This window comes from Piliocolobus tephrosceles, chromosome 2, assembly GCF_002776525.5.
Source record: "Piliocolobus tephrosceles isolate RC106 chromosome 2, ASM277652v3, whole genome shotgun sequence".
Lineage (NCBI taxonomy): Eukaryota > Metazoa > Chordata > Mammalia > Primates > Cercopithecidae > Piliocolobus > Piliocolobus tephrosceles.
In genome coordinates, this window is record NC_045435.1 from 88,996,623 (window position 1) to 89,020,756 (window position 24,134).

The 24,134-nt window shown below is 42.0% G+C and overlaps 1 protein-coding gene across 2 annotated transcripts in view; it reads left to right on the top strand.

Annotated features, from left to right (window-relative positions):
- SMARCC1 (SWI/SNF related, matrix associated, actin dependent regulator of chromatin subfamily c member 1) overlaps nucleotides 1-24,134 on the top strand; it is a 205,889-nt gene that overhangs the window by 156,907 nt on the left and 24,848 nt on the right. For both annotated transcript variants that reach the window (XM_023231828.2, XM_023231829.2), the window contains exons 25-26: nucleotides 9,952-10,086; nucleotides 23,323-23,584. In XM_023231828.2, the coding sequence (XP_023087596.1) occupies nucleotides 9,952-10,086; nucleotides 23,323-23,584 (397 nt within the window). The remainder of the gene's footprint in view (nucleotides 1-9,951; nucleotides 10,087-23,322; nucleotides 23,585-24,134) is intronic.

A 24,134-nucleotide genomic window follows, 5' to 3' on the forward strand; every position in this document is an offset into this window, starting at 1 on the left:
TCAAAACACCTAGGTTTCCCTCTGAGTTACGAAAGTGTACAAATGCTCATGCTGCACGACTTGGCACATGTGAACCTTTCAGTGCACTTACAGCTGGATCTGATAAATTTGATAACACACATAATCATTTTCATACTACATGGTAATTAGGGGGGTAAGGATTCCACTGAAATTACTATAATTAATATTAACTTATGTAGCCAATCCAAGGTTCTCTTATTCTCATTTTCTTCTTCTGTGTCTATAAACAGCTTTGTTATTAAAAGTTTTCCGTAAGAATCTTTTGTCATACAGACGTGGAGTGATAATTAGAGATTCTAGATCTATCTCCTAAATAGATGAGGTGGCATGCTTTATGGCTTCTACTATTGCCCCCTGAACGGTTCTTCAAGAGCATGTCCATTTTTTCACTGCACCTGCTGACAGGCTGTGAATTGTCTCAGCTAAAGGAGTGGTGTGTGGGTGTAAGCAGAAGTACCATTGTTTGGGTGCTTTGGATCCTTTCCATCTGGGTCTTTAGGCTTAGAGGAGAAGGAAGACCCCAGAACTGTTGCCAGAATAAACTGTAAATCCACCATATTAGAGCATGTTCTCTTTTTGTCAGCAATAGTAGGTTCAGTTCTTCCAAGAAAGCAGAGATCACATTTTCTTAAAACCACAGATACTTCCTTTGGATTTATTCTACAAACCACCCCATGTCCACGTTTTCCAAAATGGCATAAGTAGGTTTGTATTCGTGGCAACATGGTAATTGGATATTAGCTCTGGGACAACGGGAAGACTCTTTCTTACCCTCAGAAACGTCTCATAACTTGATGCATTGTTTCTGCAATTTCTCATTCTTTTCTTTCTCTCTCTCCTCTCTTTCTCTCTTTCATTCATTCTTGCTTTCTTTTTTCTTTCTCTCTCCCCCTCTCTCTTTTTCTTTCTCTCACTTGCTTGCTTGCTTGCTTTGTCAGGGTCTTGCTCTGTCGCCCATGCTAGAATGTGGTGATGTGATCACGGCTCGCTATAGCCTTCATGTCCTGGGCTCAAATGAGATCCTTTCGCCTCAGCCTCTCGAGTAGCTGGTTCCACAGACATGTGCCACCACACTCAGCTAATTTTAAAATTTTTTGTAGAGGCAGGGTCTCCCTATGTTGCCCAGGCTGGTCTCAAACTCCTGGTGCCAAGCAATCCTCCCACCTCAGCCTCCCAATGTGCTGGGATTACCGGTGTCAGCCACTGCTTCCAGCATGAAATTCTTTCTGGGGGTGTGAAAATTGTCATTATATATTTTAGTCACAAGGCTTTAACAGACAAGGGTTGATTGAAATTGATATGCACTAAACATGTTGATCGTTGTTACCATACCTTAATAATCCTATTTAGAGGAGACAGAAGGAAAAAATAGCCCATTGGATCATTTTGCCTACAGTTAGTCCTGTTCAGTTTCATTTTTGTATGACTACATAGAAACTACTTCTGTTCTGCTTGTTGGAATTCATGCTTCATAATGCAAAATTTGCCTCAACCCTATTCCAGCTAGATTATTATTTCTCATTAATCATTTATCTCAGGTTGTTTCTTCTATGTTCCATGTATCAGGGATCCCCAACCCCAGTGGCCTGTTAGGAGCTAGGCCACACAGCGGGAGGTGAGTGTCAGAGCGAGTGATAGCAAGCATTACTGCCTGAGTTTTGCCTCCTGTCAGATCAGTGGTGGCATTAGATTCTCATAGGAGTGCAAACCCTTTTGTGAACTGTGCATGCGAGGGATCTAGGTTGTGTGCTTCATGTGAGAATCTAATGCCTGATTATCTGAAGTGTAAAAGTTTCATCCTGAAACCACCCGCTACCCCCACCCTGCCCCGTAGAAAAATTGTCTTTCACCCTTTTCCATGAAACCAGTCCCTGCTGCCAAAAAGGTTGGGGACTGCTGCTGTATATCTTCTGTGACACCATCTCAGACGTCATCATTCTTCTCAGGTTCTGTAAAGCCAATATGTGAAGGGTTGGGCCTCTCCCTGTAGCTTCTCCCTGAAACACCCTGGTCATCACTGTTGCCAGACCTTTCAAGAATCCATAATCTGAGCATCCACAATATTCCTGTTTCAGTTATTTATTGCTATGTAAACTATGTAACTACCCTTTAAACGAAGTTAGTCATTTAAAACCTCAGTCATTTTATTATCTGTCACGATACTGCAGTGAGGAACTTGGGCAGGCTTAGCTGGCAAAATGTGCTCCATGTCGCATTGACCAGAGTCACTCAGTACTACCTCATGCCTGGGCTATTATAGAGGGCCAGAGACAACTTCATTTATATGCCTATGCCTAGGCTGAGATGGCTACCATCACTCTCTATACATCCTTTCTAAGAAGCAGTTGTAAGGTAGTCTCCAGGAGTAGTTGGACTTTTTATAAAGCTTAGAACTTTGAGAGAAGAATGTCACAAGCAGCAAGGAGGAGGATCTGCCAGTGGCTTACGACTTGGAGCCCCAAACTGACACAGCATAATTTCTGCCCTACTCTACTGGTGAAATGTTCTGTCCAAATTCAAGGTAAGGGGACACAGAGCACCCCTCAAGGTAGAAGATGTGCCACCTTAACCCACCACAGTCTGCTCTCTTGTCATAAATTGTATACCTTTCCCCCACTGAAAAATAGATCTCTCATGACTTTATCTCATTATGGTATCAAGCTGAGGTTGGAGGTCTCGGATCTTATGTAAATCAGGTCCACGTACAGATGAGGCTCTTTAGGAGTGGTTCCTATTTACAGCTTCTTGAATGCTGATACTGTAATTTGAAGATTTTCTGGACTAGTATAACGGGTGAGACACATCAAGGTTAACTGCACTCCGTTCAAGGAGGGTTTGAATTGAAGACACAGAACAGTCATAGTTCGTGGCAAATTTGAAATCTAGCCAGGCACACATTTCCAGTTCCTTCATCAGGGCCCAGTCCTACTCACAGAATTGTTCTCCACAGTTTGACTCGGCCCTCTGGGCTTTCAGTTTTTTCTTCTGAGTCTTTTTCATTTTCCATTAAAAAATTAGCAGAGTTTTGCTTCTTGGCCTGCATTCTACTTTTAGGCCCAGTTTATATTCTTTCTACTTCAGTTCAAGGTGTTACACCTTTTTAAGAACTTTGTGGGAATTCTGTGTTTAAAATGTAATCCCCACTTTGGGAGGCTGAGGTGGGCAGATCATTTGAGGGATGTCAGGAGTTCAAGACCAGCCTGGCCAACATGGTGAAACCCCATGTCTACTAAAAATACAAAAATTAAGCCAGTCGTAGTGACATGTGCCTGTAGTCTCAGCTACTTGGAAGGCTGAGGCATGAGAATCACTTGAACCTGGGAGGCGGAGGTTTCAATGATCTGAGATCACACCACTGCATTCCGGCCTGGGGACAGAGTGAGACTCTGTCTCAAAAAAAAAAAAAAGTAATTCCCGTTAGACAAAAGCCACACCTATATTTTCTTGCCTACATAGTTCTCTTTTTGCCCTAGTCTTAGTTAAGATGTTATGAGAACAAAGCCCTCAGTTTTTGCCTAGTCTTGGTTAAGATGTTATAAGAACAAAGGCCTTAATTTTTGGATCCCTTTTTGTCTAGTTGGAGGGATCTTAGATTTGTAACTTCAGTAATGATGATACAAATAAATTGAGAGGTGAACTTGTAGAGGTGACACAGAAAACTAGTTGAAAACTAGGGACAGTGGTTAAAAACAAATATTTCAGCACAGGGATATGAACTAGGCAGAAAACAAAAGCAGAGGCAGTTATTCCTGAAAGGTCATAAAAAGCTTGGTTAGGAAATTGTAGGAAAAGTCAAGTGTCCAAACATGGGAGTGCAGAAAGAAAGGAAAGAGTGATGTAGGCAGAATAAAAATAAATATTGGCTGTGTAAAAACTTTCCAAATTTGATGAAAACTTTAACTTCCAGACCTAAGAAGCTCAATAAAAGAATATATATGTAGGAGACATGCTATAAAGATGTTTAGACCCAGCACAGTGGCTCACACCATAAGCCCAGCACTTTGGGAAGCTGAGGCAGGAGGATTGCTTGAGGCCAGGAGTTAGAGACCAACCTGGGCAACAGAGAGAGACCCTGTCTCTACAAATAAAGTTTTTAAAAGTTGGCCATGCATGGTCGTGTAATGCCTATAATTCTACCTACTCGGGAGGCTGAGGCAGGAGGATCTCTTGAGCCGAGGAGTTTGAGGTTACTGCGAGCTGTGATTTCACTGGTGCACTTTATCCTGGGTGACAGTGAGACCCTGTCTCAAAAAAAACATCTAAAAGATGCTTAGAGGCCCTCATGTCTAGTAGAAAGGTCTAAGGCATATACTCAAGACTCTTAGAAGTCCTACTATAAATACTATTCAAAAAGCTTTATGGCTGCACCTTGAGCTATTTACCCTGAGGTCGTCCTTTGCTGGTAGTGCTCTGGATTGGGTCTTTCTCCCAAAGCCATTTCTTAGCTTCAGACTCTGCTGGAAGGAACCAGACATGAGAAATAATGTTTTATTCAAACCCTGTTTTTTCATATTTCCTCTGAATTCTGCCTGAAAACCTAATAGTTTTTCTTTACTTCCATGTTCTTCTACCTGCTTACAATAAAATAGAAAAAGAATTTTTCCATTCTGCCTGGAAATGCCCCAACCATATCCTCAAGTGTATTAATTACCCTATTTCCACATGACTAGAGATGATGGTGTTTCCAAAAGTTGTGCTACTAGATAATAAAGATCTACTTCTTCAACCTTCAATACTATTTTCCTCTCTTTACATACCTACTGATGGTTTTCTTAAAGCCCTTTCAGCTTACACCCACTATGTGGTCCCAAAGCCAAAGAGGAGCATTTTAGGTTTCTGTTACAAAAGCTCCCCATTTCCAGATAACCAAATTATTTTACAATAGCAAAATTGAGTAGTTTAAAACATAACAATTTTATTAAATCTCATAATTTTGTCAAATTTTAACACCGAACAACTGGGCAGTTCTGCTTCATCTATCAGTTGAGTCATTTAGCAGTATTAACTTCATAGGTAGGTTTATGTAGGTCTGAGACAGCTTCATTAGAATCCTAGTCCTTGGCAGGGGTAACTGAGGTTTTTTTCCACTCCATGTAGTCTCAGAATTTCTCTTTGTGGTGTTTCCAGCAGGGTGATCATACTTTGTACATGGCAACTTGAGACTCCCAGAGAGAACATTCCAAGAACAGGACATGAAAGTTGCCAGGATTGTAAGGCCTGGGCTTAGAAAAGGCTACCACTGATTTTTATTGGGCAGGGCAGAGAGCCTGTCTTGATCTGCCTCTTAATGAAATAAAGGCCAGTGAACTTGTGGCTGTCTTTAATCTACCACAAGTCCCTTCTAAGAATTACCCAGCAAAGTATCCACTGAAGTATCAGTTATTCCAAAGATGCATTGGAAAATAATTCATGGGCCTTTGGGTTTGGAATTTAAATTTTTGGTTCCAGCTCTGCCATTTACTAGTCTCCTTTTTCTTTTTCTTTCTTTCTTTTTTTTTTAAAGACAGGGTTTCGCCAGGCACAGTGGCTCACGCCTGTAATCCCATCCCTTTGGGAGCATCACTTTGGGAGGCAGGCAGATCATGTCTCTACTAAAAATACAAAAATTAGCCGGGCTTGGTGGTGGGTGCCTGTAATCCCAGCTATTTGGGAGACTGCGGCAGGAGTGTCACTGGAACCTGGAAGGTGGAGGTTACAGTGAGTTGAGATCACGCTACTGCACTCCAGCCTGGGCGACAAAGCTAGACTCTGTCTGGAAAAAAAAAAAAAAAAGACGGGGTCTCGCTCTGTCACTTAGGCTGGAGATGCTGTGGCAAGATCACAGCTCACTGCAGCCTCAAACTCACAGACTCACATGATCCTTCCTCCTCAGCCTCCTGAGTAGCTGGGACTATAGGAACGTGCCACCACGCCTGGCTAATTTTTTTTATTTTTTTGTAGAATGGGGTCTCATGTTGCCCTGGTCTCAAACTCCTCATCTCAAGCGATTCTCCTGCCTCAGCCTTCCAAAACACTGGAATTACAGATGTGGGCAACTGTACCTGGCGTGTTTTCAGTGAACTTCTTGGTGATACAAATGTTTTTAATTTGATGAGGTCCAACCTAATTTTCTCTTTCATCGTTTGTGCTCTTTACATGTCTCGAAATCTTTGGCTTAACCTAAGATCATTTAGATATACTTTCTTTTTTCTTCTAAGAATTTTTTATTGTATACTTTTATATTTAGATCTGTGATCCACTAAGTCAATTTTTGTGGGTGATGTGAGATAGGAGTCTAAATTCATTCTTTTGTATTTGGATATTCAGTTTTCCCAGCTCCATTTGTTGACCTACCCCAACCCACCTTTAAACTTTTATTATGGAAATATTAAAAGATATATAGAAGTAGACTGGGCACGGTGGCTCATGCCGGTAATCCCAGCACTTGGGGAGGCTGAGACAGGCAGATCATTTAAGCTCAGGAGTTTGAGACTAGCCTGGGCAACCTGGCAAAACCCTGTTTCTACCAAAAATACAAGTTAGCTGGGTGTGGTGGTGTGTACCTGTAGTCCCAGCTACTTGGGAGGCTGGTCTTTTTTCTTTTTTCCCTTTCTTTTTTTAATTGTAAAAATAAAATAAAAATAAAGAAGGGATTTTGCCATGTTGGCCAAGTTGGTATCAAACTCCTGGCCTCAAGTGATCCACCCACCTCAGCTTCCTGAAGTGCTGGGATTAGAGGCATGAGCCATAGCACCTGCCCAGATTCTGTCTTTAGGAAAAAAAAAAAAAAAAAAAGGGCCGGGCGCGGTGGCTCAAGCCTGTAATCCCAGCACTTTGGGAGGCCGAGACGGGCAGATCATGAGGTCAGGAGATCGAGACCATCCTGGCTAACATGGTGAAACCCCGTCTCTACTAAAAAAATATACAAAAAACTAGCCGGGCGAGGTAGCAGGCGCCTGTAGTCCCAGCTACTCGGGAGGCTGAGGCAGGAGAATGGCGTAAACCCGGGAGGCGGAGCTTGCAGTGAGCTGAGATCCGGCCACTGCACTCCAGCCTGGACAACAGAGCGAGACTCCGTCTCAAAAAAAAAAAAAAGAAAAAAAGAAAAAATATATATATATACAGAAGTAGGCAAAGTAGTAAAATGAGTCTCTGTGTACATATTATCTAGCTTTGGTTATCAAGTTCTTACCAGTCTTGTTTCATTTGTCTCAATTTATTTTATATTTTGAGAAAGTGTCTTGCTCTGTCGCCTAGGCTGGAGTGCTGTGGCGCGGTCTTGGCTCACCAGAGCCTCCGCCTCCTGTGATTACAAGTGTGTGCCACTACATCCAGCTAATGTTTTTTTTGTTTTGTTTTGTTTTGTATTTTTAGTACAGACAGGGTTTTACTATGTTGGCCAGGCTGGTTTTGAACTCACACAGAAGTGTGATCCACCCACCTTCTCAAAGTGCTTGGATTTTAGGCATAGGCATGAGCTTCTGTGCCCAGCCTCAGTTTATTTTTGAATCATTGCTTGCCCTATAAACTCAGAGTTTCTTTCTTAGGTTGGGTCTGTGACTTTTGAATCTAAGGTCTTTATCTTTTTCTGATACTACATTACTTGAGCTAGAACACATACCTCAGTAGCATGTGTAGGAAGTGAACTTTTTAGTCCTTGATTTCAGGAATGTCTGTTCTGTATTCACACTGTTACAGGTTGCTGTACAGGAAATTCTAGTTTGAAATTCATTAGCTCTGAGTTGAAAGGCATTTTACCATTGTTTTCAACATCTGATTTTACTCTTAAGAAGTCTGATACAGTCCAATTTTTGGGGTAACCTGTTTTTTTGGGAGGGTGCCTTTCTGAAAGCTTGTAGGATTGTCTATGTCTTGTGTTCTTAAAATTTCAGTCATGTTTCTTGCTATAGATCTTTTTAATTTTTTTGATACTTGCTGCCCCCCAGCCTTTTTTTTTGAGATGGAGTCTTGCTCTGCCACCAGGCTGGAGTGCAGTGGAGAGATCTCAGCTCACTGCAACCTCTGCCTCCTGGCTTTAAGCGATTCTTATGCCGCAGCCTCCCAAGTAACTGGGATTACAGATGTGCACCACCACGCCCAGCTAATTTTTTTATTTTTAGTAGAGACAGGGTTTTTGCTATATTGGCCAGGCTGGTCTCCAACTCCTGATCTCATGTGATTTGCCCACCTAGGCCTCCCAAAGTGCTGAGGTTGCAGGCGTGAGCCACCACGGCTGACCAGTGACCTGCAGTTTTAAAAGGAAATATTTTCGTATTATTTTATTGAATAATACTTGAAGACCCTATTTTCGTATTATTTTATGCATAACACTTGAGGACCCCCTTTCCACCTGCCGTCCCCGCCAAGTTCCTGCATAAATCTCAAAAAAAAAAAAAAAAGGAACATTTTCTTTCAAACCAGCTGAATTCTAGGAGTCATATTCTCATAAAAATAGACCGGAAATTGATAACATTATTATCTTCAAAGGAAGAGTTACTGATGTAAAGCTGACAGAAGTGAGGAGACTTACTTTTTATTTTATACCTGTTTGTAACTTTTCAGTTTATATCATGTGCATAAATTTTTTTCGTTCAAAAATATAAATTGTATAACATTGTACAGTGATAATGGCTTGAACTATCTAATTGTTTAAAGTTTTGGTGTCATTGATGTAGCTCATTGTAGTTTAGGGTGGCACACATGATCATTAATAGCTATAAAACCTCATTGTCACCTCTTGTCTACATTTCTGAATCTTTCTGCAAATGGGTCTCCATATCTGTAAAACTACAGTTTTTATTTTCAAGTGTAGATGAACGAAAAACTAGGCTTTCGTCTAAGTGTTAGGTCTCAGCATAGTTCCCAAAAGCCTATATTAAGTTCCTCTTGCATGGTTGCTCCTAGGTTCTATAGGAAACCTAAGATCATTAAGAGATCAGTAAAGTAGCCACTCCATGCTGTTTCTTAAGACCTTGGGAAGATGCGTACTGTGACATGCACAGCTGTGGCATGTCACAGCTACTCAGGAGGCTTAGGCAGAAGGATCACTTCAGCCCAGGAGTTGGAGGCCAGCCTGAGCAACATAGATTTTTTTTTTTAAATGACCCTGCTTCTTCTTCTTTTTTTTTTTTTAAAGCCTTGTGCAGAAGCAAGATAAACACATAAATTCAGCAGACATAATAAAAGTGAATGAAAAATGGTGCTGGGAGTTTGTTGGGGAAGTTCTTGGAAGTCTGTAGAGGGTGGGATTGATTACTAGCTAGTAGTTAGGGTCTTAAGCAGATATAAGTAATGTGGCATCTTCCTCTTTGTGCTGTTGAGTTGGCAAGAAGCATGAGTAGGAGTCACCATCGGTCTTGTGGAAAGGAGTGATAGTCTTCCAGAGTACCTTTCTGTTTAGTACTGTATTTATTTTTCCAGCTATGGATCTGGACCTGGAATTACAGGTGAAATATTGTTTTCCCTTTTGTTTCCACACGTGAGATCTGCTCACCAAAGAGAAGGGAGAGGCTTTTGTAAGAGTGTCAGGTGCTGAGGAGATCACTGCCTGCCTGCCTGCCCACCCGTGGAAAAGTCTTAGGGAGGAAAGGATAGTGAGGGGACAGACCGAGTGCTAGGATGGGATGGTAGGTGGCAAAGTACCTCCTGTCCTCATCTTTGGCCCGTCACGGTCCTAGTTTGCCCTCTCCTTCTTGATAGGCCTTTTGAAGGTAGTAGTTTACCACATGAGGCATTTCCTTTAATCTTTTAAGGGTTGATTTATCTGTATAAGGACCAGAAATTCAGAGACGTTATTTTAGATTGAAATAAATGTTTAGTAGAAACGTACAAAGGAGACATATAGGGTACCATTGTAAATTATATAATCTCCACTTTGCATATTGTCAGCATTTTCTTAATGTTCTTTAAGCAAATGTTTACCTAAATAGCTTGAATGATCTTTACCCTTAGCACCTGGCTGCAGTGGAAGAAAGAAAGATCAAGTCCCTGGTAGCTCTGTTGGTTGAGACACAAATGAAGAAACTAGAGATCAAACTTCGACATTTTGAAGAGCTGGAAACTATCATGGACAGAGAGAAAGAAGCTGTGAGTATTTGGAATTTTATAGTGGCTTTTTCACAATTAAACCTTGGTCACTTTTCACAAAACACAAGTTAGGTAAAATAAATAGTAGCCTGTTCTCTTGGTCTCCATGGCTAACTTCTGTCCTTTTTCCTCTATTTGATTTGCCATTTCAAAAGGATTATTAGCCAGTGATGTTAAGTAGAAGGTACTCTGTTAACTTTCTAAAGCTAATTCTCTAAATCTCAGCTTCTTGTACATGTTGGCTGTGAAGATACATGATGATATTAAATTCTTCCCTCTACAAAACTGATACCTACTTGTTACCAATAAAGTAGAAGCTGTATAACTCCATTATCTGATTCAGGGATTTTCTTTTCTTTTTTTTTTAAGTTTTAATTTTTGTTTTAGATTCAGAGGTACTTGTGTAGGTTTGTTACATGGATATACTGTATGATGCTTAGGTTTAGGCTTCTATTGAAGCTGTCACCCAAATAGTTAACATAGTACCCAATATGTAGCTTTTCGGTCTTTCACCCTTTTCTCCTCTTCCCCTTTTGGAGTCACCATTGTCTATTGTTTCCATCTTTATGTCTGTGTATACCCAGTGTTTAGGACCTACTTAAAACTGAGAATATGGCTGGGCGCGGTGGCTCAAGCCTTTAATCCCAGCACTTTGGGAGGCCGAGACGGGCGGATCACGAGGTCAGGAGATTGAGACCATCCTGGCTAACATGGTGAAACCCTGTCTCTACTGAAAAATACAAAAAACTAGCTGGGCGAGGTGGCGGGCACCTGTAGTCCCAGCTACTCGGGAGGCTGAGGCAGGAGAATGGCGTAAACCCAGGAGGCGGAGCTTGCAGTGAGCTTGGATCCGGCCACTGTACTCCAGCCCAGGCCACAGAGCGAGACTCCATCTCAAAAAATTTAAAAAAAAAAAGCAAAACTGAGAATATGTGGCATTTTTTGTTTCTGGGTTAATTCACTTAGAATAATGGCCTCCAGCTGCATCTATGGTGGTGCAAGGGACATAATTTCATTCTTTTTTTTATGGCTGTGTAGTATTCCATAATGTATATGTACCACATTTTCCTTGTCCAATCCACTGTTGATGGGCACCTAGTTTGATTTCACATCTTTGCTATTGCTAATGGAGCTGCAGTAAGCATTCACATGCAGGTGCATTTTTGGTAAATTGATGTATTTTCCTTTTTTCTTTTTTTTTTCTTTCTGAGACAGAGTCTCGCCCTGTTGCCAGGTTGGAGTGCAGTGGCACAGTCTCAGCTCACTGCAATCTTTGCCTCCCAGGTTCAAGCGATTCCCCTGCCTCAGCCTCGATAGTAGCTGGGACTACAGGCACGTGCCACCACGCCCAGCTAATTTTTGCATTTTTAGTAGAGATGGAGTTTCACCATGTTGGCCAGGATGGTCTCTATCTCTTGACCCCGTGATCTGCCTACCTCAGCCTCCCAAAGGGCTGGGATTACAGGCATGAGCCACCATGCCTGGCCGAACAATTTATTTTCTTTTGGGTATATACCCAGTAATGGGATTACTGGGTTAAATAGTATTATAGTTGAATAATATTTTTATTTCTTTGAGAAACCTCCAAACTGCTTTCCACACTGAACTAATGTACAGTCTCATCAGCAGTATATAAGTATTCAGAGATTTTCTTGATTCCCTGACTTCTTCAAAATAAATACTAGAAAGTAGAACTTAATCTCATCTTGAATTAGGAACCACATTTTCTCTTATCCTCCCTCAGATCCATCCTTGGGCTTTCTCACACTTCTCTTCCCTCTCCTATACTGAATGGTAACTGAAATTAGGCCCATCTGGAGTCTTGTACCTAGCATTCCCTGCAACAGAAACTTTTGACGTAAGGTCATGGCCCAAACAGGGCCAAGAGAATTATGAAAAGGGCCAAAAGTGAGAGTGGAAGTCATAAAAAGTAAGAAATTTAGAAGCAGAGAAGCATTTGGTTATCTTGGGAGAAGTTCTAGAGAAAAAGAGATTAAGTAAGCTCTTTGTGGGAAAAAAAAATTTTTTTTTTTTTTTTTTTTTTTTGAGACGGAGTCTCGCTCTGTCGCCCAGGCTAGAGTGCAGTGGCATGATCTCAGCTCACCACAACCTCCATCTTGCAGGTTCAAGTGATTCTCCTGCCTCAGTCTCCCGAGTAGGTGGGATTATAGCCATGCACCACCACGCCCAGCTAATTTTTTTGTTTTTTAGTAGAGAGAGGGTTTCACTGTGTTGCCCGGGCTAGTCTCGAACTCCTGAGTTCAGGCAATCTGCGTGCCGCAGCCACCCAACGTGCTAGGATTACAGGCGTGAGCCACCGCACCTGGCCAAAAATACATTTTTTTGAGTTGACTGGAGAAAGAATTAGTGACTCCCTAAGCATGGGCTAAATTTGAGCATTTAGTTGGGGCTTTTTCCCTCTGACTATTTTGACTTTTTTATCTACATACGAGATTCTGACTTAAAAAGAAATTATTCCAGAATACTGATCATTTTAGGATCACTGTTTACATTTGCCTAAGTATCTTCTTGCATTATTTAAAGTATTTCTTAGTGGCCAATCCAAGCAAGTCCTCTGTTGAACTCCTCATGATGAGTAGCCCAGTCACCATAGCCCTATCCATTTTATCCTAAGACCATCTGGCCCCATGAGTAGGAAGAAGCTGCTTCAGTAGCTCTCCTACCCCAACTCTATACCACCCCACCCTCAGTTCCCTGATTAGGAAGGAGCCTAATCAGAGACTTACTGTGCCTCTCACTCCATGCTCTACGTCTGTCATTGAGCTTCTGTCTATGTAAGCATCTCTCACACCATTGACCCTCTCCTGCCCTAGGAGCTCATGAGACCTCTGTTTCATCTCTGTCACCCTCTGTGTATGCTAGACCAAATGTAGGCTTCCTTTGCGGCCTTACTCTCTTTGCCACCTGTTTGCTTACTGCTTCTCTGGCCAAGAAGGCCCTTTGCCCCACTTTTTGCCTACCTCCTGCATTCCTCAGCTATGGATGGCATGGCCTTCACATTTACTGCTATGGCAGCCTCACAGAGCACTTAATTGTACTGTAATCACCAGTTCATGTGTTCGCATTTCTGTACCAGAGTGTATAGTTTTTGAGGGCAAGGACTTAATCAGATGTCTTTTTTAACACAGAAGTAGCACATCAAGGGCCCTTACTTAAATGAGTGTGTGCCAACATTGATGGCGTAGTTGGGAAAGTGGAAAGGATAATCCACCCTTAAAGACTTAGTTTCGGTAGCTCAAGCCTGTAATCCCAGCACTTTGGGAGGCCGAGACGGGCGGATCACGAGGTCAGGAGATCGAGACCATCCTGGCTAACACGGTGAAACCCCATCTCTACTAAAAATACAAAAAACTAGCCGGGCGAGGTGGCGGGCGCCTGTAGTCCTAGTTACTCGGGAGGCTGAGGCAGGAGAATGGCGTAAACCTGGGAGGCGGAGCTTGCAGTGAGCTGAGATCCGGCCACTGCACTGCACTCCAGCCCGGGCCACAGAGCAAGACTCCGTCTCAAAAAAAAAAAGACTTAGTTTAATGGGAGAAACAGTCAACAAATAATGACAATACAGTGTGCTTGTATAGTACAGCAGTTGTACAGATGCTGCTATGGGAACAGAAAGGAGGCATCCCTAGGAGACGGGGAGAGACGGGGAGAGAGAGAAGTTATCAGAGAAAATGTCCTACAGGTGGAACTTTGGGGATGAGTCTTTGTGTTTATCTTTCTCTAATAAGCTTCCCTTTTGACATTTTACAGATTTTCTTAGAGGACCTGAAGTAATAGGGGGCTGTAATATAGTGGAGTGGATTATTGGCATATGCAGAATTCAAATGATGGTTGGGTAGATCCCACTGCCAACAGACGTCTTGCTGTCATTTGCAAAGTATAACTGATCCATTAATCTTGAATATTGAGACGACCCTGAGCACTTAAAGAATATATCTAGTTTGGCAAGGAGCTTTTTCCTCAGCACTAAGTTGCTTTCTCTTCACAGAATGAACCTGCTGGTCCCCCAGTTTTTTAAACCTTCTGATGCATCCGTTGTCTGTCCCCTAAGAATAGCAGAGTTCGTATCCCCTTTCCACTTCTGTCCACTGGCTCCCAGACACCAAGGGGCAATGTATAACTGCTTCACTTCTCTCAGGCCTGCAGAAGTTTCCTTGTGTGGTGTATATTTTTTAAATAACTACTTAAATTATGTAACTTCACTGTTTTTTCTCTTTTGACTTTTTTTGGGGGGGACAGGGCTCACTCTGTTGCCCAGGCTGGAGTATAGTGGTGCAGTCATAGCTCACTGCAGCCACAAACTCCTGGGGCTCAAGTGATCCTCCCTTCTCAGTCTCCCAAGCAGCTGGGACTACAGGCATGAGATACTGTGCCCAGCTAATTTTCTTTTTTTTTTTAAATAGAGACAGGATCTTGCCATGTTGCCCAGGCTGGTCTCAAACTCCTGGCCTCAAGCAATCCTCCTGCCTCCTCCTCCCAAGGGGTTTGAGTTACAGACATGAGCTGCTGTGTCCAACTTTTTGACTTTTAACAAATGTTGCTTTCTAATCAGATCACACACAATATTTCATAAATATTTTCTGAATAAAATAACACAGCTGAAAATGTTGCGAAAATATTCTCCGAACTCCATCCCAATACACAAGGCTGCTCTGCTTGAATTCTTTCATGGTCGACCATTATTTCATTTTGTTTTGTTTTGTTTTGTTTGAGACGGAGTGTCGCTGTGTCGCCCAGGCTGGGGTGCAGTGGCCGGATCTCAGCTCACTGCAAGCTCTGCCTCCCGGGTTTACACCATTCTCCTGCCTCAGCCTCCCGAGTAGCTGGGACTACAGGCGCCCGCCACCTCGCCCGGCTAGTTTTTTGTATTTTTTAGTAGAGACGGGGTTTCACCGTGTTAGCCAGGATGGTCTCGATCTCCTGACCTCGTGATCCGCCTGTCTCGGCCTCCCAAAGTGCTGGGATTACAGGCTTGAGCCACCGCCCCCGGCCAAATTGCCATGGCTTCTAAGTGATTCAAAAAAGTAAGTATGAAAAATCACCCAAAATGGGAGTTGTAATGTTCTTTATAATGTAAACATGCAAGTCACATCCCTTCTGCCACATCCTGTTGGTCGCACAGACCAACTCTGGATCTGGGGTAGGTGAAAGTTTTCAGTGGGGACAGTGTAAATATTAGAAAGCAGGATCGTTGGCAACCAGCTTAGAGACTCGTTCTCAGACCAACAAAAATGGGTCATTTGAACTTCAAAATGCCACCCATTCATTTTGTGTATAATTAAGACATAACCTCTTTCTCACCCTAGCACTAACATCCTATCCTTCCCTGTGGGAAGCAAAGCTATGAATGTTTTTCTACTGATGATTTCCACACAGAATTCTTTTGAAAATTGAGAGAAGTATGACATATGCCTTGGCACAGTGTCTAGCACATACATAGTGTTTGGTAAATATATGCCTCCCATTATGCAAACCAGTAATCAACAAATATATAGAAAATTCTTAAGATTCATAAGCCGGCTGGGTGCAGTGGCTCATGCCTGTAATCCCAGCACTTTGGGACGCCGAGGCGGGTGGATCACAAGGTCAGGAGATCGAGACCATCCTGGCTAACACAGTGAAACCCCATCTCTACTAAACATATAAAAAAAATTAGCCGGGCATGGTGGCAGGCACCTGTAGTCCCAGTTACTCGGGAGGCTGAGGCAGGAGAATGGCGTGAACCTGGGAGGCGGAGGTTGCAGTGAGCCGAAATTGCGCCACTGCACTCCAGCCTGGGTGACAGAGCGAGACTCCGTCTCAAAAAAAAAAAAAAGATTCATGAGCTATTGTTGGCCTTGTGAGCATTTATTGGGTCAATTACTATGTCAAAGCACTTTAAATGGATTTACTCAGTTTATTTCCCGGCAAACTATGTGAGGAAGCCATAAGCAAGAAAATAATGTTTGCTTTGAATCCCCTTATTCAAGAATCCAGCAGTGATGTCAGATGACAACATAAGCCACTTCTTCGTTAGCCCTTCTTACATTCCAGACTGGAGCTTGAACCTGGTAGGTTGTGTACCTCAGATCACATGGGTCAGAAATGACAGAGCCAGATATCAAACCTGTTTGTTCAGCTCTCTGTATTTATCTAGTACTTCATAATTTATAAAGAAATGAGCTTTTGCTATTTCATTTTAACCTAGGGACTCTGAGATACATATGCAGCTTCTGTCATCCTTCTGTTATGAATCAATAAAGTTGATACTCCAGACGGTGAATAGATCAGCTAGGAGTAGAGGCACCTAACTCTCCACCTCCCACACTGCCTCAGTTCATTTTAGGGTGCACTCTTGCTCATCTTAACTCAGTAAGCAGTAGCTTTAGGATAACGTTTTCTTAAATGGAACGTCTGGTTTTGTTTAAATAGCAATGGGTTTCAGAAATTAAGACTCACAGTCAAATATAAAGCTTTTTTTTTTTTCCTCTAATGACTTAAAGCCAGATGTTCTTTTTAGTCTTAAGTAATTGTAATTAAATGTAATCATATAAAAATTTCAGGGCCAGGCATGGTGGCTCATGCCTGTAATCCCAGCACTTCGGGAGGCCAAGGCGGGAGGATCACCTGAGGTCAGGGGTTCGAGACCAGCCTAGTCAATATGGTGAAACCCTGTCTCTATTAAGAAAGCAAAATTAGCTGGGCGTAATGGCGGGCACCTGTAATCCCAGCTACTTGGGAGGCTGAGGCAGGAGAATCACTTGAACCCAGGAGGCAGAGGTTGCAGCGTGCAGAGATCATGCCATTGTACTCCAGCCTGGGTGACAATAGCAAAACTCTGTCTAAAAAAAAAAAAAAATTCCAATTTGTTATAGGTATCATGAACTCAGCTATAATTAATAGCTATTCCAGCTTCCTCATATTTTAAAGCGTTAATATTAAAGGAAAGGCAGTTATGGAAGTTACAAAGTCTATCAGGGAATTGGCATGAGAAAAGCACTGGAGTTCAGGAGAAGGTGTTGAGCTGCCAGTGGGTCTGCCACTCATTGTGTCTGTAGACTGAGCAGCAGTCAACAGAGCAGGTTTCAGACATGGGTTGTGTTTAGACTAGAACTACCTGGAGAGAATTGAAGAGCCTGGGCCCCACATAAGCCATTTACATGTAAATGTTTTCTTTTAAAAGACACTCTCAGGCCATTGAGAATGGATCTATGAGCTGATTCCATTTATACCTTTTGGACTAAATGTTGTCTGTGTCTCTGAAGTTCATTTGGCTAGGTATAGAAATTTTATACCTTCAGAGGCTGGGTGCAGTGGTTCACGCCTGTAATCCCAGCACTTTGGGAGGATGAGGCGGGTGGATCACGTGATATCAGGAGCTCGAGACCAGCCTGGCCAATATGGTGAAATCCCATCTCTACTAAAAATACAAAAATTAGGCGGGCATGGTGGTGGGCGCCTGTAATTCCAGCTGTTAGGGAAGCTGAAACAGAAGAATCCCTTGAACCCAGGAAGCAGAGGTTGCAGTGAGCTATGATTGCTCCATTGCACTCCAGGCTGGGCAATAAGAGCAAAACTCTGTCTTAAAAAAAAAAAAGAAAAAAGAAATTGTCTACTTTCAGAAAAGAGGGACTATTAGGGAACTCAAAGCTGTGAGAAACCCAAACTCTGTACTTAAGGAAGTTAAAGGATGGATGAGACATTGACACAAAGAAACCAAATACAAAGAGATGATGGAGCTATGAAAATTCAGAGAAAGGGGAGGTCTCGTGGTCAACTCAGATTATCAAGGTAAGGTTCCTGGAAGAGGAGGACTGATAATGATTTGTAAGAAAGGTCCAGCTCTTGAAATATGAAAAGAATGATTGCTTAGGAGACTGGAGAGTCAGCCTGCCTTGATAGTTTTTGTGGTGGATAAAATGATTTATTTGTTCATTTGCCAAATACTCACTGAGCATCTGCTGTCATCCAGGCATGTAGCTAGTGAGGATACAGTGGTACATAAAACCCAGCAAAGATCTCTGCCTTGGTGGATCTCAAATATTTCGAAATCATGAGTGAATTAAGGAAGTTATGTAAGTAATAAGGTATATGCTGCATATATATAGGTATACATACAAACTGTGTGTGTATTTTATGGGTTGAGTTGGAGATTAGGAGTGGCAGGGAAGGGATTTCTGTTTTGAGTGGTGTCATCAGATTAGGCCTTATTGAGAAACTGACAGTTGATGGGCAAGCACTTCCAGGTGCTAGAAACAGTCAGTGCAGAGGCCCTGAGGCAGGAGTATGACTGACATGTTCCAAAACAAGGGAGTAGGTGGGTGGGCTGGAGCATAAATGAGTCAAGGGAGTTAGGAGGCTAAAGTCAAAGAGATGATGGTGACCAAGTCGCAGAAATTCTTGAAAGCTGTCCAGAAGCCTTTTGCTTTACTCTGAAATGTGGAATAATTGAGGGACCTTGAGTTGAGGACTGAAGTGATCTTCCTTACAGTTTATCAGGAATCACTCTGTCTACTATGTAGAGAGAATAAATTATAAGGCAGCAAGGTCTGAATCAGGGAGACTGGGTGTGGAGGCTGTTAGGTTAATGCATGTGAGATACGGTGGCTCGGACCAGGGTGTCAGCCATGAAAGTTAAGAGAAATGGTGAAGTTCTGGATGGATTTTGAAGATAGAGATAATGGGCTATCCTCACAAATAGTAAGTTTAGAAAAGTTTGTTATATTTTATGACAGACTAAGGAAGAAAGAACAGCAAAAAAGAATTTCATACTGTCCCAGGGTAATTATATTTAACTTTGTTTTCTGTGTATTTGTAGTAAATCATCTCTCTGCTGCTTGTCATACAATTGAATCTATTGTTCAACATTTGCTATTACATTAAAGGTAGTTTTTTTTGAGATTAGAAAGCTGTACCCGTAGCAGGTTCAGTTCTGAAGCAGAAAGACATGTGGCCTCATGAAGCAAGCACACTGCAACAAAGATAAAATGACCAGCCCACAATAATGATGCAGGCTCCCTTTTTTGATTTCTGCTTCCAGAAGTACACATGGAAGCAGCAAAACGCAATTACATTGTTTTCTTTTATCTCAGGTATAAAAAGGGATGGATATGTCTATTTTGGATTTGGGTTTTCTTCAGTGAAATTCTCATCACTGATACAAAGCATTGAAAAGGAAGGTGTGATTATTTACTTTAGCTCTGAGGCTTCAAGTCTCAGCTGGTATTTCAGTCCTTGGCATTATAGATAAATTTTTGTGACCCTCACTGTCTTTTACTCTTTCCCACCCCCCTCCCTGCTTTATGCAAATAGAAGGGAGAAGAGCTTTGTGTGAACTTCAGCTGCACTTGCAGCTGTGTCTGTGTTTGGTGTCTTGGTGTTGAAAAGTGCTCTGTTGTGTTAGATTTCGCTTGGATACAGCTGCTTTATGCATATACAGTGAAGAGGGAGAGGAAGGCAGGGTTTTTGAAAGCAGGGGAAGTGGGGACTCAGGATGTGTTTTCAGAGCAGGGCCATGGGCTGCCTTGTATGAAAAACTGGGTTTGCTGGAGCCTGTTTTTTTTGTTATTAAAAAATATTTATGTGTTTACTTTAAATTTTCAAATCATAAATAAAAAGTTCTGGCCAGGTGCGGTGGCTCATGCCTGTGCACTTTAGGAGACCAACGCAGGTGGATCGCCTGAGGTCAAGAGTTCAAGACCAGTCTGGCCAACATGGTGAAACCCCATCTTTACTAAAAATACAAAAATTAGCTGGTTGTGGTGGTGGGCCCCTGTAATCCCAGCTACTTGGGAGGCTGAGGGAGGAGAATTGCTTGAACCTGAAAGGCAGCCACTGCACTCTAGCCTGGGCGACAGAGCGAGACTCCGTCTCAAAAAAAAAAAGAGAAAAGTTCTCCTACTCCCAGTTTCATTTCTATGGATGATCACTGTTAATAGTTTGTATCTTTCAGAACGTTTTAAATGTGTTTATACATGATCACAAAGTCATTTTTATATACTTGGATTATCTTATAAATATTTTTATTGCAACTTGTTTTTTTCCCCATTCAGGTTATCTTATGTAACTGAATATCAAAAAGAATGCCTTGATGACCATCCTTACACGTGCATACATACGGTATTCTAGGACAGTATTTCCAGATGCCTAATCACTGGTTCATTGGTTAAGTGCATTTAAAATATGACCAGTACTGGCAATTTTCCCTCAAAAATACCTAGTTAACATTCTTTCTGATTGTCACAAAAGTGAATGCAGTCTTCAATTTGATTTAATAAAAATAAGATGTCTAGAACAAGAAAAATTATTTTATTTGCATAATGAGGCCAGTACATGGTGGCAAGCTCTATTGCATCTGTCCCAGAGCAGAGATGGCCCGCGTGGAGCCAACTGGTAGCCTGTTATTTGGGCATTGCTCTCAACTCATAGGATCTGTTTAGCCCCACATTGGAACTTTTGGGTTAAACTGGGTTCTCTTTCAGGTTTATGTGTGTGTTTAATCGCTTATCCTTTCTAATTCTTCTAATTACTTTTTTAAAATTACCTTCTAAGTTTCAAAATGATAGATGAAACTCAGAAAATAAAGAGGATAATACAGGCTAGCTCATGTTGTAGGCAAGGAAAATTGGGCAATTTTTTCTTCCCAGCTTGGCCCTCTCATCTTATTAGTAGGTTATTTTTTTGTTTCCAAGGATAATACCTTGATATTAAGGTAAGCCCCCAAAGAAAGACTAGTTTGGTTAAAAACAGAACCCAAAATTCAGCTAGATAATGCAGAGACCAAAATTTCTTTTTAGAGTCACTGCTCCCTCCAGTAGCAGTTCAGCTTCCTTATAAAGCATATCTTGACCTAAATTCCGTAGTTCTTACATAACGGTAGGACTACAGCCAAGCTGTTCAGACCAGTAGTCACTCAACAAAAACATAGATAAGAGGACGTTTTCTGGCTACCTCTTAAGCAAATTCGAGTCCTAAATTCCTAGAAAGAATGATAAGAAAGCAAAACCAAGGATCTGTAGCCGGAATATTTAGATTTCCCACCCCACCTTTTACAATCATTTTGCCTCTTACTTACTAATCTGATTAGTCTTCCTGCAGAACTGGACTTCCTTCCAGAAGATTCTCTTGCTGTTTACATCTTACAGCTCCCTTCTCATCATGCACACAGGAAACTGAACCAGGCCAGGCTTTACCCTCCTCAGATCACCTTTCCCAGAAAATGAATAGCCCACACTAGACTATTAGGACCAGTAGAACCCTGTCTTGCTTGTTCCTGATAACCCCCAACCTCTCTCAAAATGTTTTGTTTCAGAAGATCTCCCTCTCCCTAAGGAAAGTCTACAAGCCAGTTACCAAAATCCAGGACATAAGCTATACCATTTACTCTCTTTATTTGTTCTCTTCGCCTGCTCGTGCGTCTTTTCTTCATACTGTGTTCATGGCCTGTCTTCCCACACCCCATCTGTCCATGGAAATACCCTAGTTGCTACTCCTGTAACCAGTGATGCTTCTCACTCAATTTCACAGGGATTTTCCCCAGTTGGCCCTCTGCCAAAGGCCCAGATTCTTAGGCTAATTCTCATGCTTATTCCATCTAGTTGCAAATAATAGTGTGTAGTGTTTATCCACAGAACTGGCTGCCCCCAAAAGCAAAAATGTTCTACTTTCCTAACCTATTGAACGCCTCAGAATAGTGCTGACAGAAATACGTGAGCCATGTATATAACTGAAATTTTCTAGTAGCCAAATTAAAAACAGGTGAAATGTTCTACGTAATTCAGTATATGTAAAACCTACATATATACATTGTTTCTATATGTAATCTATATGAACAATTTTTCATATTAAGTCTTCACATTTTACTGTGCATCACTGACAGCACATCTCGTTTCGTGTTAGCCACACTTCAAGTGCTGAGTAGCTGTGTGTAGCTTGTAACTGCTGTATTGGACAACACCACACAAGAAAATGATTCCCAATGACTCAGATTTTTCTATGAAAATGATGGGATGGAGACATTATTGAAAAGAAGTGGGTTTATTAACCCTCCTAATGCTGGCCGGGCGCGGTGGCTCACGCCTGTAATCCCAGCACTTTGGGAGGCCGAGACGGGCGGATCACGAGGTCAGGAGATCAAGACCATCCTGGCGAACACGGTGAAAGGCCGTCTCTACTAAAAAATACAAAAAAAAAAACCAGCCGGGCAAGGTGGCCGGCGCCTGTAGTCCCAGCTACTCAGGAGGCTGAGAATGGCGTGAACCCGGGAGGCGGAGCTTACAGTGAGCTGAGATCCGGCCACTGCACTCCAGCCTGGGCGACAGAGCGAGACTCCATCTCAAAACAAAACAAAACCCTCCTAATGCTTATGATTTTTATACTACTTTCAGAGATCTGGATTTTCATTTTCCTGCATGTTCAGGTTTCCTGCATGATTTTCTTTATCATCCCTGTATTAAATTAATTTAGGATAGGCTTCATTCTCTGAACTAAACATATAATATTGTATTTCTCTTTATTCTCATTTGGGTGCTAGAAAGATTATCTTGAATATTGAAATGCTTGTAGTCGTTAAACTAAGATTCATGCTGATTTTTTTATAGGCAACTAAAATATTCCGTGAATGTGTCACCAAGTATAATTTTGGGTACTTGAAAGCTAAGATTTGCGGTGGCACTGCCAAAGTTCCACATAGAGAAATGCATATCTTTGCAGCTAAGGCCACATCAACTCATGCAGAGTAATTTAACTCTGGTGTTATGTTCTAAAATAGACGATAACCAAAAGAGTATCACATCCAAAAGAGAGCACATAGGAAGTTGGGTGAACTTGAAATGTTAACATCTGAGGAACTATTACAAGGACAACAGAGGCTCATTTTACCTGGGGAAGACTCAGACAGCCATAGGAAATATTTTTAGTTACCTAAAGGCCTGCTAAACATAGAGGGGATTACATGTGTCCAAGTGAGCCCAAAGAGCAGTAGCCCTACTGCAGGAAGATTACAAGGAAAGACTTAGACTCAACATGGAGAAGACGTTGCATGGTAACAGATGTCCACATGGAAATATGCTACTCAAGAAATAACGCCTTTGTTCTCACTGTAGAAGGTGCAGGAAGTGAGGTGGTGATGTCAGTGTGATGGGATAGAGGGAATTCAGGCATTATGTAGTTGTTCTTTGTGTTATCCAATCCTGAAAGCCTCTTCTGGTGTCTTTTCTCTTCCACTTTCTTTGCTTACAGCTAGAACAACAGAGGCAGCAGTTGCTTACTGAACGCCAAAACTTCCACATGGAACAGCTCAAGTATGCTGAGTTACGAGCACGACAGCAAATGGAACAGCAGCAGCATGGCCAGAACCCTCAACAGGCCCACCAGCACTCAGGAGGACCTAGCCTGGCCCCACTTGGAGCAGCAGGGCACCCTGGCATGATGCCTCATCAACAGCCCCCTCCTTACCCTCTGATGCACCACCAGATGCCACCACCTCATCCACCCCAGCCAGGTAAGAGGAAGGCCCTGCTCTTGGAAGAAGCTTTTGGTCACTACAGAGGCACAGAGCATCATTGGGGCCAACCACACAGTTGGTGTTTTCTGATGAAGACTGTTCAAAATTTTCATTGTCGTCTAGAAAAGTGTAGGCATGTGAGATTTAGGGTTATCGCCATATAAAGCCTTCCATATTCTTTTTCTCTTGGTATGATGCCTTTTCGTTGAGTAGGTCGGTCTCTGAATGGACAGTAATATCTCAGAGCTCATTCAGATTTTATCTTTGGATTATTGATACTTTAAAAAATTTATAGATATTTTCAAAGATAAACACACATAACACAGCAAACTCCCATGACCTGGTTGCAACAACCATCATCTTTCTGCCACTTTTACTTTTTGTTACAGAAATCTTCAACCATAGATAAAGTAGAGAGAATAGTATGATAATCCCCCATGTACCTATTGGACAGCTTCAAAATTACCAACATTTTCGAGTCTGTTTTTATCTTTTCCTCCTCACTTTGGGAAATGAGATAGACTTCGAATATATCTCTAACCAGTGG